The 16,270-nt window shown below is 44.1% G+C and overlaps 1 protein-coding gene across 1 annotated transcript in view; it reads left to right on the top strand.

Moving 5' to 3' along the window:
- The window catches only part of PIEZO1 (piezo type mechanosensitive ion channel component 1), a gene marked incomplete in the record, with an annotated part of 321,245 nt that overhangs the window by 285,667 nt on the left and 19,308 nt on the right, over positions 1–16,270 (top strand). The window contains 5 exon segments of the mRNA XM_030204591.1: positions 1,014–1,202; positions 1,314–1,548; positions 7,922–8,030; positions 10,712–10,859; positions 11,810–12,024. Of these exon segments, the coding sequence (XP_030060451.1) occupies positions 1,014–1,202; positions 1,314–1,548; positions 7,922–8,030; positions 10,712–10,859; positions 11,810–12,024 (896 nt within the window).

Raw genomic sequence — 16,270 nt, 5'->3', positions numbered from 1 at the left:
CAAGCTGCATCATGCTGCACACCCAGTGATAGGGTGCTGAAATGCAGCACTATAACTACACTTTCACAAGTAGGAAACAGCACTGATGATTTCTGGTTTGCTGGGTTCCTCAGTGGTGATTCAAGTTTCTGTAGGAGCCCTACCTGCAGTGACAGGAAGTGAGGTCAGCCAATAACTCTGTCTCATCGGTTACATGGGAAGAATTGCCTTGGCATTCAAGTTCCTTGTTTTTGACTTATCTAGAATCTAGTTCTTTGGCTTTTTAATATATATATATTTTTTGTTAGTGTCTTGCCAGGGACGGTGCTTTTGGAGAAATTTCCTGTTTTTTGCCAGAGAATTACTATCTTGATTTTTTGGTACTTCCTGTTGCAACAGCTCTTGGATGAATGAATGCTGTGGGAGATGTATATGACTGCGCGTGTATTGACGCCACAGGGAAGCTTTCTGTAGAAAATGCAGGAAGCTGGGAAAAAAATTAAGCAGTAGCAGCTAAAGAAGGTCTTTTGGGAATGCCAATGGAAAGGGGTTGGAGAAAGACCTATGGAGCTGCAGTTAGCGAGAGAGGAAGGATGGCAGGAAGTAGGTGGGGAAGAGAGAACATTTATAAGGACTGCAGCTGTCTGGCTGCAGAAGACACACACCTCTGTGATGTCATTGAGAAAGGTGCATGTTGGGATACTTTGGTAGCAGGAGAGAGAAAATAAAATGGCGGTATGTATGCTGACCTTGAGCAATATAAACAAAGTAATTAAGAAAAAATAAATAAATAAAACAAAAATCACTGACATTTGCAACTTTTCTTAAGATAAGAAGCTTAAATGGTACAAGTTATTGGAGTTGTGGAGTGCTCTATTTTGCCACACTATTCCAGTGGGGGAGGAGGGAAGACAACTTACTCTTGTGTTGGCCAGGGAGAAGCGGCTGTTTAAGCCAGAACAGGGGGAAATGACCCAAGAAGATAAAGCCATCTGTTGACATTATGATGTGGAATATTTTCCCCTCTTCTACAGGTGATGGTTATTATCAAGTATCTCTTCCAATTTGGATTCTTCCCCTGGAATAGTTACGCCATTTTGGTTCGCAATGATGGGAAGCCCTATTTCCCACCTCGCATCTTGGGACTGGAGAAGACCGACAGTTACATCAAATTTGACTTGATTCAGCTCATGGCTTTGTTCTTCCATCGCTCCCTGCTTATGGTAAGAGGGATCAGCTTGGTCCATACACCCTATTTGAAGCCCAAGATTCATTAAAGGTCAATGAGACTTGGTGGAATGGATTTCTAATGGTGTTCCTTCCTTTTCTTAAAGCGCTATGGACTGTGGGATCACCAGGAAGATGAGATACTGCTTCAGAAGAAGGAAGAGGAGCGGCATGATGTAGATGAGGGGCAAAGTGCACTGGAGCTGGAGCCTGTGCCTGAGGAACCAATGCCAGTGGAACAACAACTGGAGCCAGATGCACAGAAATCTAGAAAGAGTCGCTTACGGTTCCGGAAGAAACACAAAAAAAAAAGCAGCGGAGAGGTAGCAGAAACTGCAGTGGGTGAGTAGCTGTCCATAAGAATATAAGAATAGCCATATAGGGTCAGACCAATGGTCCATCTAGCCCAAAAGTGGCCAATCCAGGTCACAAGTACCTGGCAGAAATCCAATTAGTAGTAAACGTTCCATGCTACCAATCCCAGGGCAAGCAGTGACTTCCCCCATGTCCATCTCGGTAAAAGACTATGGACTTTTCCTCCAGTAGCTTATCCAAACCTTTTTTTTAAACCAAGATACGCTAACCTTTGTTACCGCATCCTCCAGCAACGAGTTGCAGAGCTTAACTATTCTTTGTGAAAAAATATTTCCTCTTATTTGTTTTATAAGTATTTCCATGCAATTTCATTGTGTCCCCTGGTCTTTGTACTTAAGTGAAAAATCAATTCACTTCTACCCATTCTACACCACTCAAGATTTTATAGACCTTAATCATATTCCTTCCTTAGTGCAGGCAACAGATTAATCCATGAACTGGTGGGTTTTGTCCATCTACCAGCAGGTGGAGATAGAGATAACTAATTTAAGTGAGTGATACTGGACTACCAGCTCTTCCTTAGGCTAGGTGGTGGACATTTCCTTACCAGCTCCTGGATTCTTCTACTTTGGGGCTTCTCCTGGGCTTCTGTAGCCAGTTGAGTTTGGGGGCAACTGGTCCTTTATTCCATCCTTGGGGGCATACTTCTCTGGGGGTCCCTGCCTCACCCCGTGTCCCCTTTGCCTCTCAGGTCCAGCTGCTGCTATAAACCTTCCTCACTTTAAAAAATAAATAAAAGCAGTAGCTACAGAACAAAGCAGCCGATTAAATAAATTAATTAATAAATGGGGAGAGAAAGAGACGCAGGAGCGGCACACACACACTTTCCTTTTTCTTTGGAGTGTTAGTGCTCTTCTTCCCACCTTTCCTCCTCAGCCGACGGTTTTCTGCCTGAGAGGTTCGGCGGCGGCACGTCGGGCTGCAGTCGGGTGAGTGATTCTCTTCCCTTTTTGTTTTGCAGTTGGATGTTGGCTATGGTGGAGGCGGCGAAACGGTGTTCTCGCTGCGGTAAAAAGAAATCCACACTGGGATTGTGTATGGCAGGCTGTTCTGTTTCTGTGGATAGCGCTCCCGCTTTGGAGGCTCCCATGTCCCACCCTGAGAGCGCAGACGTGCCCACCATTTTACCTGCGGCTCCCAACACAGCTCCCGCCAGTCAGCTGTTGGCAGCAGAGCCCTTGCGTTCTTTTACAAGGATTGCTGACGGTTCCTCAGGCATCTCTCCTTCTTCCCTCATAATTCCTTAGGGGACCTTTTTGGAGGCTGGGAGCTCCGGGGAGCCATTCTCCCCAGAGTTTGTTCTTTTGTTACACCAGGCCTATTTGCTCAAGGCCACTCTCTCTCAGCTACTCTTCCAAAGTACACTGGTGCCTGTAGGGAGCTCAGGGGCTGGTTTGGGTAGGTACGGATCTCAGCCCCTGAGGACCCGGCTTCACAGAGGTTTTCTTCTGCTTCAGATGGGGTGTCTTTGGGCCCCGGTTCCTCTTTACCCTCTATTGCGGCTTTTTCGGGGGATTCCTTCCGCCCCTCGAGGATAGAGGAGTTGGAGGAGAGTGAACTGCTTCAGGAGAAATCAGATGATCCTTCAACTGTTAGAATTTTTCCATAAGGAGGAGCTTCCATCGCTTATTTCTAATGCCTTGGTGGCTTTAAATATTACAGATTCTGAGTCACAGGCTACTGCCTCTGTCAATCTTAAAATGGTCAGCACACAGAAGCCTTCTAAGGTGTTCTCGGTTCACAAAGCCATTCAGGAACTGATTTCAGTTAAGTGGTTGGATCCTGAGGGGTGTCTCGAGGTGTCCCAAGCTATGTCTCGCCTTTATCCGGTGGTTGCTGACCAGGCGGACAAGTTTGTTTGGCTCTCACATCCTCCCTGTCTCCTCGGCTCGTAATCTTGGTGTCATCTTTGATTCCTCTCTCTCCTTCTCTGCACATATTCAACAGATCGCCTATCTACAACATTAGCAAAATTCGCCCCTTCCTTTCTGAATACGCTGCCAAAACCCTTATCCACACCCTTGTCACCTGTCGCTTGGATTATTGCAATTTGCTTCTCACTGGTCTTCCACTCAGCCATCTCTCTCCTCTCCAGTCTGTCCAAAATTCTGCAGCACGACTTATTTTCCGCCAAAATCGTTATACCTACACTAGCCCACTCCTCAAGTCACTTCACTGGCTCCCTGTCCGCTTCCGTATACAGTTCAAACTTCTCTTACTGACCTTTAAATGCATCCATTCTGCAGCCCCCCATTACCTCTCCACTCTCATCTCTCTCTAAATTCCACCCCGTGACCTCCGCTCGCTGGACAAATCTCTCTTGTCGTCCCCCTTCTCCTCCATTGCTAACTCCAGGCTTCGTTCCTTTTCTCTTGCGGCACCTTTATGCCTGGAATAGACTTCCTGGACCTATACGTCTAGCTCCATCTCTACCTGTTTTCAAATCTATGCTAGAGAGGTGTGGTAGCCGTGTTAGTCCACTCTATGCTGAAATCCCACCTTTTCACTGCTGCTTTGGCTCCTAGCCACTACTCATTTGCCTCCCCCCCTTGTTCCTTCTCACCCAGTACTTCCCTTGCCCTTAATTGTCTTGTCTGTCTGTATTATTTTAGATTGTAAGCTCTATTGAGCAGGGACTGTCTCTCTGTGTCAGGTGTTCAGCGCTGCGTGCGTCTGGTAGCGCTATACAAATGCTAATAATAATAATCCTTTGGTAATGTCGCTCACAAATATATTGAACAGAATCAGCCCCAGCACCGATCCTTGGGGCACTCCAGTACTCACCTTTCCTTCCTCCAAGTGAATTCCAGACAGGCATCTGTCTGTCAACCAGCTCCTAATTCAGATCATGACTTTGAGTCCTAAGTTCATCCTGTCAAGTTTATTCAAGATCCTCCCATGAGGGATCGTGTCAAAGGCTTCGCTGAAATCTAAGTAGATTACATCTAGCACATGTCTTCGATTCAGTTCTCTGGTCACCCAGTCAAAGAATTCAATCAGATTCATTTGGCACGATTTACCTTTGGTAAAACCATGTTATCTTGGATCCTGTAGTCTACTGGATTCCAGGAAATTCACTATCCTTTCTTTCAGCATCACTTCCATTACTTTTCCAATGCTTACCAGCCTTTAGTTTCCAGCTTCTTCTCTGTCACCACTTTTGTGAAGAGGGACCACATCCGCTCTTCTCCAGTCCCACGGAACCTCCCCCTTCTCCAAGGATTTATTAAACAAATCTTTAAGAGGACCCAGCAGAACCTGTCTGAGCTCCCTCAATATCCTGGGATAGATCCCGTCCAGTCCCATGGTTTTGCCCACCTTTAAATTAAGTTGTTCATAAACACTTTCTTCCATGAACAGTGCCATATCCACTGCATTCTCATATGTACCTTTGGCAGTCAATCGTGGTCCTTCTCCAGGATTTTCTTCCGTGAACACAGAACAGAATATACCTGTGATTGCCACTACTAATAAAACTTTCCATGAATGAAAGTTAAGTGTGGCAGATCCTAAAGATGCGAAAGGAGGATTCATGAGTTTTGCCAGAAAGATGTCAGGAAGTATTTTTTCACGGAGAGGGTGGTGGATGCTTGGAATGCCCTCCCGTGGGAGGTGGTGGAGATGAAAATGGTAACGGAATTCAAACATGCGTGGGATATGCATAAAGGAATCCTGTGCAGAAGGAATGGATCCTCAGAAGCTTAGCCGAAATTGGGTGGCGGAGCAGGTGGGGGGAAGAGGGGTTGGTGGTTCGGAGGCAAGAATAGGGGAGGGCAGACTTATATGGTCTGTGCCAGAGCCGGTGATGGGAGGCGGGACAGGTGGTTGGGAGGCGGGAAAAACTGCTGGGCAGACTTATACGGTCTGTGCCCTGAGAAAGACAGGTACAAATCAAGGTAAGGTATACACATGTTTATCTTGGGCAGACTGGATGGACCATGCAGGTCTTTTTCTGCCGTCATCTACTATGTTACTATGTAACTGAGTTACTACTACTACTACTTATCATTTCTAAAGCGCTACTAGAAATACGCAGCGCTGTTCACTTGAACATGAAGAGACAGTCCCTGCTCAACAGAGCTTACAATCTAATCAGGAAAGACAAACAGGACAAACAAGGGATTAGGGCAAAGAGTAGCAAGATTCCACGCAGAATCCCAAAGAGTAGCAAGATTCCGGAATCCCAAAGACTACTACTACTTATCATTTCTATAGTGCTACTAGATGTATGCAGCGCTGTACACTTGAACATGAAGAGACAGTCCCTGCTCGACAGAGCTTACAATCTAATCAGGACAGACAAACAGCACACATAAGGGATAAGGACAAAGAGTAGCAAGATTCCATGCAGAATCCCAAAGAGTAGCAAGATTCCATGTAGAATCCCAAAGAGTAGCAAGATTCCGGAATCCCAAAGACTACTACTACTTATCATTTCTATAGGGCTACTAGATGTACGCAGCATTGTACACTTGAACATGAAGAGACAGTCCCTGCTCGACAGAGCTTACAATCTAATTAGGACAGACAAACAGGACAAACAAGAGATAAGGGAATATTAAAGTGAGAATGATAAAATAAGGGTTCTGAACAAGTGAATAAGGGTTAGCAGATAAAAGCAGCATCAAAAAGGTGGGCTTTTAGCTTAGATTTGAAGATGGCCAGAGATGGAGCTTGAGGTACCGGCTCAGGAAGTCTATTCCAGGCATATGGTGCAGCAAGATAAAAGGAACGGAGTCTGGAGTTAGCGGTGGAGGAGAAGGGTGCAGATAAGAGAGATTTACCCAGTGAATGGAGTTCCCGGGGAGGAATGTAGGGAGAGATGAGAGTGGAGAGGTACTGAGGAGCTGCAGAGTGAATGCACTTATAGGTCAATAAGAGGAGTTTGAACTGTATGTGGAAACGGATAGGAAGCCAGTGAAGTGACTTGAGGAGAGGGCTAATATGAGCATAATGACCCTGGTGGAATATTAGTCGTGCAGCAGAATTTTGAACAGATTGAAGAGGAGAGAGATGGCTAAGTGGGAGACTTGTGAGAAGCAAGTTGCAATAGTCTATGCGAGAGGTGATAAGAGTGTGGATGAGGGTTCTGGTAGTGTGCTCAGAAAGGAAAGGGCGAATTTTGCTGATATTATGGAGAAGGAATTGACAGGTTTTAGCAGTTCAGGTCCCATTCTTCGTTCAAGTGCCTAATTGATTGCCTAGAGTTCAGTAAACCCCTTCATGAATTTAGTTACCAAGGGTGCTTAGAAATAGGTTGGTTGTCTGTTACCATGTTAAGCTGCTATGTGCGAAAGCCCTGAATCTGACAGGGTAATAAGTGCTGCAGCAGACATGGTACTGGGCATGAGATTTTGAGATTTACACCATGAATCAAATACGTTCCACTTGTAGCTATATGATTTTTTAGTACTCCCCCACCCCAATTTCAGCTCTAAGGAGGCTAGGGCTATACAGCTTGGAGAAGAGACGGCTGAGGGGAGACATGATAGAGGTATATAAAATAATGAGTGGAGTGGAACAGGTGGATGTGAAGCGTCTGTTCACGCTTTCCAAAAATACTAGGACTAGGGGGCATGCGATGAAACTACAGTGTAGTAAATTTAAAACAAATCGGAGAAAATTTTCTTCACCCAACGTGTAATTAAACTCTGGAATTCGTTGCCGGAGAAAGTGGTGAAGGCGGTTAGCTTAGCAGAGTTTAAAAAGGGGTTGGACGGTTTCCTAAAGGACAAGTCCATAAACCGCTACTAAACGGACTTGGAAAACTCCAAAATTCCAGGAATAACATGTATAGAATATTTGTACGTTTGGGAAGCTTGCCAGGTGCCCTTGGCCTGGATTGGCCGCTGTCGTGGACAGGATGCTGGGCTCGATGGACCCTTGGTCTTTTCCCAGTATGGCATTACTTATGTACTTATGTACTTATATTTTACCAGCCAGGAATTGCTCCTGGCTGGTTAAAAAGCATTTAGCAAACTAATCACTAATATTCAGCGGGAGATAGCTGGTACCTTTAGGAGTGCAGGAACACCTACACTGGCTCGGAAAGCTTTTCTAGAGTCTTCTGACTCTGGAAAAGAGGACCTGTCTTGGTTCCGTCCTGGCTGTTGTGATCCTGCTTATGCATGGATCAGTGGTTGTATATACATTTATTTTTAAGTTTGTATGTATACAATCGATTTTGCGTGCACTAAAATTAAGGTGCCCGGTGGAACTGAATGTGTACTAATGAATGCATAGTGCGACTCTCACCCCCCCCCCCCCCCCCAATATGTTTACTGCTAGAGAGAAGAAGGAGAATTTAGCCAATTAGGGAAATCTTCTGTTTTCATTTCAGGAACACATGAGACAGAAAAGCAACAGGAGCCAAAGGAAAAGGGGAAGACGAAAGCAGGAAGGCGTCTGAAGACTGTGGGAGTGAAATGCCAGGGTTGCTGCTTGTCCATGTAAGTGTCCCGAGTCACATGCGCATTTAGTGTGTGCTGGAAGCATGTCATGACACCACTTTGCTGTCCTAAATTAATCATCGGCGACTGCCCCAGCACTAACCAGAGAGAGCTGCACTCTCTGTTCAGTGCCACTGAATGTCGACCCCTCAGTTTTCAAAGCTACTTTTCTCCATGGACTTTGCACTAGTTTTCTCAGGGGAAGTGAACACTGGCCAAGGAACACAGCTGCAGAGATTTGCAGCCAGTACTTTTCCATCGAAGACAATGCACATTGTTTTGAAAATACATGTGATGTGGCCTCTCCTGGTTTAACCCAGGCCCTGGGAATCTCTCCTCACAATGCAGGTAAAAATACGCGCATTGTGTGTGCACTGCACAGTGGACAGTGTTCAGATAGCCCTTGAACTCAGTTAAGTCAGCCCTCTTAGAGGGTAACTTTCAAAGCTGTTTGAAAGTTTGTATATCATTTTGTATATCATTTTCCCTATCGTAGGGGGAAGTGTTCCTGGGGTGGGATAAACATAAAGGAATCCTGTTCAGAAGGAAGGGATCCTCAGAAGCTTAGCCGAGATTGGGTGGCAGAGACGGTGGTGGGAGGCAGGGCTAGTGGGTGGGAGGCGGGGCTAGTACCGGGCAGACTTCTACAGTCTGTGCCCTGAAAATGGCAGGTACAAATCAAGGTCAGGTATGCACAAAAAGTAGCACATATGAGTTTATCTTGTTGGGCAGACTGGATGAACCGTGCAGGTCTTTTTCTGCTGTCATCTACTATGTTACTATGATTTGGAAGTAGGCACATAACATTTGTGTTTTCAGAATTACAGGGTTTCTTGAATCAGTCTTTGGGACACACCCAGCCAGTCGGGTTTTCAGGATATCCACAATGAATATGCATCAGATGATTTGCATACGCTGTCACCCTTGTCAACAGGTTTATGCCATGTGGCTTTGTTATATATAGCTTGAATACCCTCCTGGCTGGATGATTCATGAGAACTGGGTGTTCTGGGAATGGTGCTGTGCAGGGACTGAAACAACTTGAAAAATTTGTACTTTCAAAAATACACATGATTTTTAGATGAAATCGATACGCAAAAATAAGGTACATATGTGTGAGTCCTTTTTAAAGGCAATATTCATGTGCCTTTAAAAGTCTGGAGTTAAAAAGTATCTCTGTACTCCATAGCTATGGCGTTCATTAACATCTCAAAAGCGGCACAAACCGGCAGATGGATGTCTTTTTCGCAAAAACATATAAGTTGCAATTTCCAAAACTCAAAATTGGTACGTTTTATTCCACAGTTTGTCTAAATCGCAAGGGGGCATGGTGGAGGCTGGTTTTGGGAGGACTTCGGTAGGCTTAAAATCTGGACGTTTTTCAGCGATAATGGAACAGGTCCAGGACAAAAAAATGGAAAGGGGATGGGGGATTTGATATACCGCCTTTCTGTGGTTACAATCAAAGCAGTTTATATATAATAACAGCATAAGAATAGCCATACTGGGTCAGACAAATGATCCATCTAGCCCAGTATCCTGCTTCCAGCAGTGGCCAATCCAGGTCACAAGTACCTGGCAGAATCCCAAAAACAACAAGAACGGAAGATGTACAGAAAGACCAAACTAAAATTTACTCAGCTATTCAGGAGACCATATCAATGGATTGTTACAATCTCAATCACCCCTCATCGAGGAAGATGATACGAGAACAGACTCTACATTGTTAGATGGTCTAACCTGGTTTTACAGCAAAAGAATGCAGTTAGATTAGATCTACATTATTCATTTCTTTTGGAATACTGCAGACAGCAGAGAATCCCCCGTGGCCTAAGGATCATGAAAGGACCCACCATTTTTCAGGATGACCAGACTTTTTTAGAATCCCAAAGAGTAACAAGATTCCGGAATCCCAAAGCGTAACAAGATTCCAGAATCCCAAAGCGTAACAAGATTCCGGAATCCCAAAGTGTAACAAGATTCCGGAATCCCAAAGCGTAACAAGATTCCGGAATCCCAAAGCGTAACAAGATTCTGGAATCCCAAAGAGTATCAAGATTCCATGCTACCAATCCCAGGGACAGCAGCGGCTTTCCCCATTTCTCTCTCAATAGCAGACTACGCTTGTACTTATGCATTTTATAAAGTATTAGCTACATCACATCTGCACCCAATCTATGCCCCTGGGAGTGTCTACATGCAGCAGACATATTAGTATGAACTGTCTTCTTGTGCATGTTAATATGCATGTGTACTGCAGGATAATTTTATAAAGGCTTTTTCTGCATGTAAAATAGCTTTTCACATGGAAAATCCTTTCACATGTAGAGCAGAACAGATGTTGATTTAACATTGTTGCTAAGATTGCTGTATTTCAGTTGCATAGAGACGTCCTTCTGCCCCCTCGCGCCCCCCCCCCCCCTGTTCTAAGCTGCTACAATGGTGCAGTCCTGGCATAGACAAAAGCGTGCTCCCTAACTGCATAAGGGGGACACAGACTCTGTGTTAGCTTAGAGGGATGAGTGCATCCTACCGGTCGCCTATATTCCTTCATCTGGTGAGGCAGTCCTGAAATCTCTGCGAATTGGGTGATACGACTGCATTACTTACTTTGGTCCAGCCGCAGACATGGTGGGGTTGCAGACATGTAAAATTAATGGGTTTGCTTCTCTGTTTTCCAGGGCCCAGTGTATGTATCGACCAGTGAAGAGGTTTTTCTATAATATTCTGCACCCAAAGTATCGGGCTGCCACTGATGTCTACGTCCTGATGTTCCTTGCGGATGTGATAGATTTTGTAATCATTGTCTTTGGATTCTGGGCTTTTGGAGTAAGTATTCTCCTGTTTGCAGTAGTTTGGAGATCAGGAACTCGAGGTTGACACTGATGTGTGTTCTAGGACCACTATTATCTTGCCTACTGTAAACCGAACATTCAGATCTAGACTGATTTATATTAACAGATCCTTCATTTAAAGGTGCAACTAGAAAAAAAGATATTAGAAACCTCTTTCATTTTTCAATCCATTCAGATCTCGAATGAGCTTCCTTTTTCTATAACTTTGCAAGCTACTTACTTAATTGTTTAGAAGACACCTAAAAATGTATTCCATAAATATTAATTATGTAGTAATTAGAATTACTTTTTTTTCTTGTGGTATTATCACTGTCTTATGTAAGCCACTTTGAACCTTTTTTAGGGATTTAGTGGGTTAAGAAATTAGATTAAAGAAATCTGCATGAGATCCTCTGCTGACAAGTGGGAATTCAGGCGCACTGAATAGTGATGTCATCCAATGGTGGGGAAGTGCAGCAGTCACTTGTTCGTGAGACTCTTACTAAGATCAGCTGGTCTCGTACATCAGGAAGACAGTTTTCATAGCCATCTTACCTGTGTTATTCACTGAAAATTTCCCTCCCTCAACATAGCTAATCTTGATGCAGAGTCCACAGGTGAAAAGTTTTTAGTGCACAGGTCAGTGTTTAGCTGTGTAAAAGTGGGGTTTGAAAAATTGCATTCCCTCCCACCTTACAGCATGGGTATTACCTTATTCAGAGAGGAAAGGGAACAGGGTTAGTCTAGGGAAGGGAAAACCCATCTGGGGAATTAATCTTGAAATCTCTGCACATACTTTCATGCATGTGCCCTGCACCTGCTCTAAACGGGTGGATTTTCCAAAGCAAAGACTTTGATCCTTGCACGTCCAAGTGGAGCGGCTGTAAGAGTACAAATGAGATTCTGTGTGAGTAATAATTTTTCTTCTCTTTCCTCTTTGGCTAGAAACACTCGGCGGCTGCAGACATCGCATCTTCCCTCTCCGATGACCAGGTGCCTGAGGCCTTTCTGGTGATGCTTCTTATCCAGTTCTCCACCATGGTGATTGACCGGGCCTTGTATCTCCGCAAGACCGTGCTGGGGAAGCTCATCTTCCAGGTCATCCTGGTGTTCGGGATCCACCTCTGGATGTTCTTCATTCTTCCTGCCGTCACTGAAAGGTAACGAGCTCTGGACTATCAGCCTGAAAACCCAAGCGGGAATTCGGGAACACAGGTCTTGGTCTTGTAACTGAGATTGAGAAGCTACAACATGGGGGGGAGGGATGCCATGCTACGCCACGCTACTTCACGCCACGCCACCTGTCACCACCAAAGACACGAACTGACTCAGAAAACTGGGAGGCTTAAACATCCTATTAAAATTAGAAAGGAAAGGAAGGGAAAGCCAGGAAGGTCTTTCATACGCTGCAAAGAAACCAATTCATGCACAGCCTCAGACTCACCGTGATGCAGGTAAAGGAACATCATACGTTCATCTCATAGTATCTGTGCGCTCTGCGTGGTTAGCAGTCTCCATCCAGCAGGGCATCAATATTCATCAGGATTTATCTAGTTAATTTGAGTGTTAGCAGGATAAAGGTTTAGTTTGAAATTTATTAGGCTGCTAAGGTTCATTAAAGGGTGCAAAAACGTAGGCTAGTGCAAACTGTAAGCACGACCGATTTTGCCACGTCTATGGCTGGTTTAAATGGTGGCAGCTAAACGCAGCAGTTTACGTATAAATGCAGGAATTCTATGGACTTCGCACAAGAATAGCGGGACTGCCTCCTTTGCAGCTGTGCGAGAGAACACTTAGATGGCACTTAGAATAGCGCCCGACTATGATTATCTGCTGTTTTCATGCCTAACTTAAGGCAAGCTATATAAAATGATCCCCAAATGTATAAGTTTTGGATATCCAATAAACCAAACTCCAAGTTGACTGCGTTACCATTTGCCGGCTCCCAAAATTTAAAGCTTATAATGATGTCAACCCAATCTTATGAATATCAATTGACACCAGCCAAATACAATTTTTTTAAAATTTCTTTTGTGTAAGATACTGAACCTCAGCCATGCTGCTCTGCGTGTCCACTTTACCGCTGAGTCTTATGCGCTCATATAGTCATCGGTTCCACCGCCTCCACTTTATATATGTTAAATTTATATTGTTTGGTTTAAATTATCCTATAAACTTATATATCATCTTGTGTTAATTTAATTTAAACAATAGTCATCTTAAAATGAGACTTCATGTATAGTCGGCAATAGGGTCCAAGAAAGCACAAAGGCAGACGGTCTGCAAGCTCCAAGATGGAAAATGCACAAAGCAGATCGTTAAGAACATAATTTATTAACACAATTCAGATAAAAATTATATATATATATACACATATAAATAGCCCGACACAGGCCGTGTTTCGCCCAGCAGGGCTGCTTCAGGGGCTACAAGAAATAATAACACAAATATAATTATACATATACTCTTCTAAAATCATATTTAAATTATGTGTATACACAGTTAAAAAAAAAAACCACTCATAAAATGAAATACATGCAAAAAAAATACTTAATTGCATTGATTGGGAGATAATAAATATATAACACCAATATCCCACACTGAGAAAGACATGCAAATAGACATGTGTACAGCCACACGAATAAACTTTTGAAAAGCATATTAAAATATATTTGAGAAAATATATATATATTTAAATAAATAGACAATCAGTAACCCGATGCACATACTTGACATGACCCATATCATACGGAAAAAAACATTAACCATAAATATATTCCACCAATATTTACATAAATATCATTTTTAGAACTTATATATGTATATATTTAAATCAATCCATAAAAAATAATAATAAAAACAATAATAAAAACATAAATATCGACAGGTACAAGTTAAAAACGGTTAATTCAATTTAAATTTAAAAACACCCACCTACACAAAAATCCTCTATTATCACATATGAAAAATTGTATTGGATAATTTCAGAATTATACTGTAAGGAAAATGAAAAAAGGACAGGACAACATGAGATTCAAAAGATAACAAGAGAATCAAAAAATCAAAAATAAATAATAAAAACCTAAACAGGAACTCACATATGCAAACGATCACCGTTGGAAAAAAACAGCTCTCCAAGAGGGGCCAAAAGGACATGACCTATTGTTTGGTTTAAATTATCCTATAAACTTATATATCATCTTGTGTTAATTTAATTTAAACAATAGTCATCTTAAAATGAGACTTCATGTATAATCGGCAATAGGGTACAGTGCTCCGACACGGCACGTGTTTCGCAAATGCTTTATCAAGGAGGTCCCCTAACACCTGCCGACATAATGCCCCACAGTCAAAATGAGGTGGCGGGGACAAGGGCAGCTTTAACCTTCAGCCATTGTGTAATTAAAGTTATCTAGATAAGTTGGCTGCAGACCTAACCAGGTATCTTTGACCTCCTATCTTTAAACGGCTATATTTGGTGGCATTGACTGATGTGGATCTCTCTTTAAATATTTAAAACAGATCAGGATAACTTTATCCGAATATCTTGAACTGGATATCATTTGGCTGCAAATTGTTCAGCCCCAAAGGATTAAGAGGCAGATGCAGCAACCAAACGTAAAAAAATCTAAATCGTTAAAGTCCCTAACGATTTTAAAATAACGAAAAATGCACCAAAAAAAAAAGTCACACATGCTGAGATCGGTAGTGAAACGTACAATGTATCAAAGAATCACAATACACATCGTTAATCGGCCCCCAAATCATGCGCAGAGCAGCCAAGCGTTATGTTAGCTGCTCTGCGCATGCCACAAACAGTCAAAACACAGTCAAATCGCAAGCACATGGCTCCCAAATAAAAACAAAAATAAAAAAAAAGGGTCGGGAGGGGGCAAGGGCGCTCATCAGGAGCGTCCTGTACAGACGGCCTTGCCCCCCCCCCCCCCGCTGCTCCCCACTTTCCGCCGCTCCCCCACCCCGAAAAAGCAAAATTCTAGCAGCCCCTGCCCCCTCCCCACTTTCCGCCGCTCCCCCCACCCCGAAAAAGCAAACTTCTAGAAGCCCCTGCCCCCCTCCCTTCCTCACTACTCTCTCACCTCAGCTCCGCCTCCCGACATCCTCCGTCCGTGCCCCGCCCCCTTTTGGGGTCGTCGCCGCCATTCCCCTCCTCCATCGGGCCCCCCTTCCTCTTACCGGGCCCGTGCAGCGCCTCTCTCCTCTGTCCGAAGGCGCTGCACGGGCAAGAAGAAAGCTGAATCAGCTGATGCCTACCTTCGCGATGGCGCGTCTTTCTTCTGCTGCGCCCGCCCCTGTCTGACGTCAGTAACCTACGTAGGTTACTGACGTCAGACAGGGGCGGGCCCAGGAGGAGAAAGACGCTCTATCGAAGCTAGGCGAAGGCAGGCATCAGCTGATTCAGCTTTCTTCTTGCCCGTGCAGCGCCTTCGGACAGAGGAGAGAGGCGCTGCACGGGCCCGGTAAGAGGAAGGGGGGCCCGATGGAGGAGGGGAATGGCGGCGACGACCCCAAAAGGGGGCGGGGCACGGACGGAGGATGTCGGGAGGCGGAGCTGAGGTGAGAGAGTAGTGAGGAAGGGAGGGGGGCAGGGGCTTCTAGAAGTTTGCTTTTTCGGGGTGGGGGGAGCGGCGGAAAGTGGGGAGCAGCAGGGGGGGGGCAAGGCCGTCCGTACAGGACGCTTCTGATGAGCGCCCTTGCCCCCTCCCGATCCTTTTTTTATTTTTATTTTTTTATGTGTTTTCTGAGGTCCTTTGGACCAATCACAGCGCTTTTAGCTCTGCTAATGCGCTGGGATTGGCTCAAAGTTTGTTTATTTTTTCACTTAACACTTTTTCCTGCCACGGAGCTGTCCTAACGAGAGGTCCAGACCTCTCGTTAGTTTTCCTGCCTTTTTCCTGCGTAAAGGCAATCGGAAAAGGTTAGTGCATGTCGTTTCAATGGGGTTTTCACACTAATTGCTCATCTCCATTCCGTTTTCGTTAGCTGCTACTGTCGTCGGAAAATAGGCTTAAGTGCATGGAAAGGATAGGAAATTCTTCCCTGAGGGCTCATTTAACGATGAAAAACGTTTAGTGCATCTACCTCTAAGGAAGGTGTAGAAAGGAGAAAGGGAACCAGGCAGGAGTAGCTATAAATGTTTGCATGTATTTATAAAGTACGTGCATGAAAATACCCACCCCTGAACACATCCACTGTGCAGTCGCATCCAAGTATGCACAGGGTAATTTTATGAGTGGTGTTTTTTTTTTTGTTTTTTTTATTTATTTATTTATTAACTTTTCATAATTTTACAAGCATTATACTTGCAACATGAAACACAGATATGATTAATACACAACATCCAAATAGGAATAAAATTATTCTAAAGAAAAACATTAATGTTTCATC

Source organism: Microcaecilia unicolor, chromosome 5 (genome assembly GCF_901765095.1).
Source record: "Microcaecilia unicolor chromosome 5, aMicUni1.1, whole genome shotgun sequence".
Lineage (NCBI taxonomy): Eukaryota > Metazoa > Chordata > Amphibia > Gymnophiona > Siphonopidae > Microcaecilia > Microcaecilia unicolor.
Note: the sequence above shows the minus strand (reverse complement) of the source record. Positions and strands in the feature narration are given on the sequence as shown.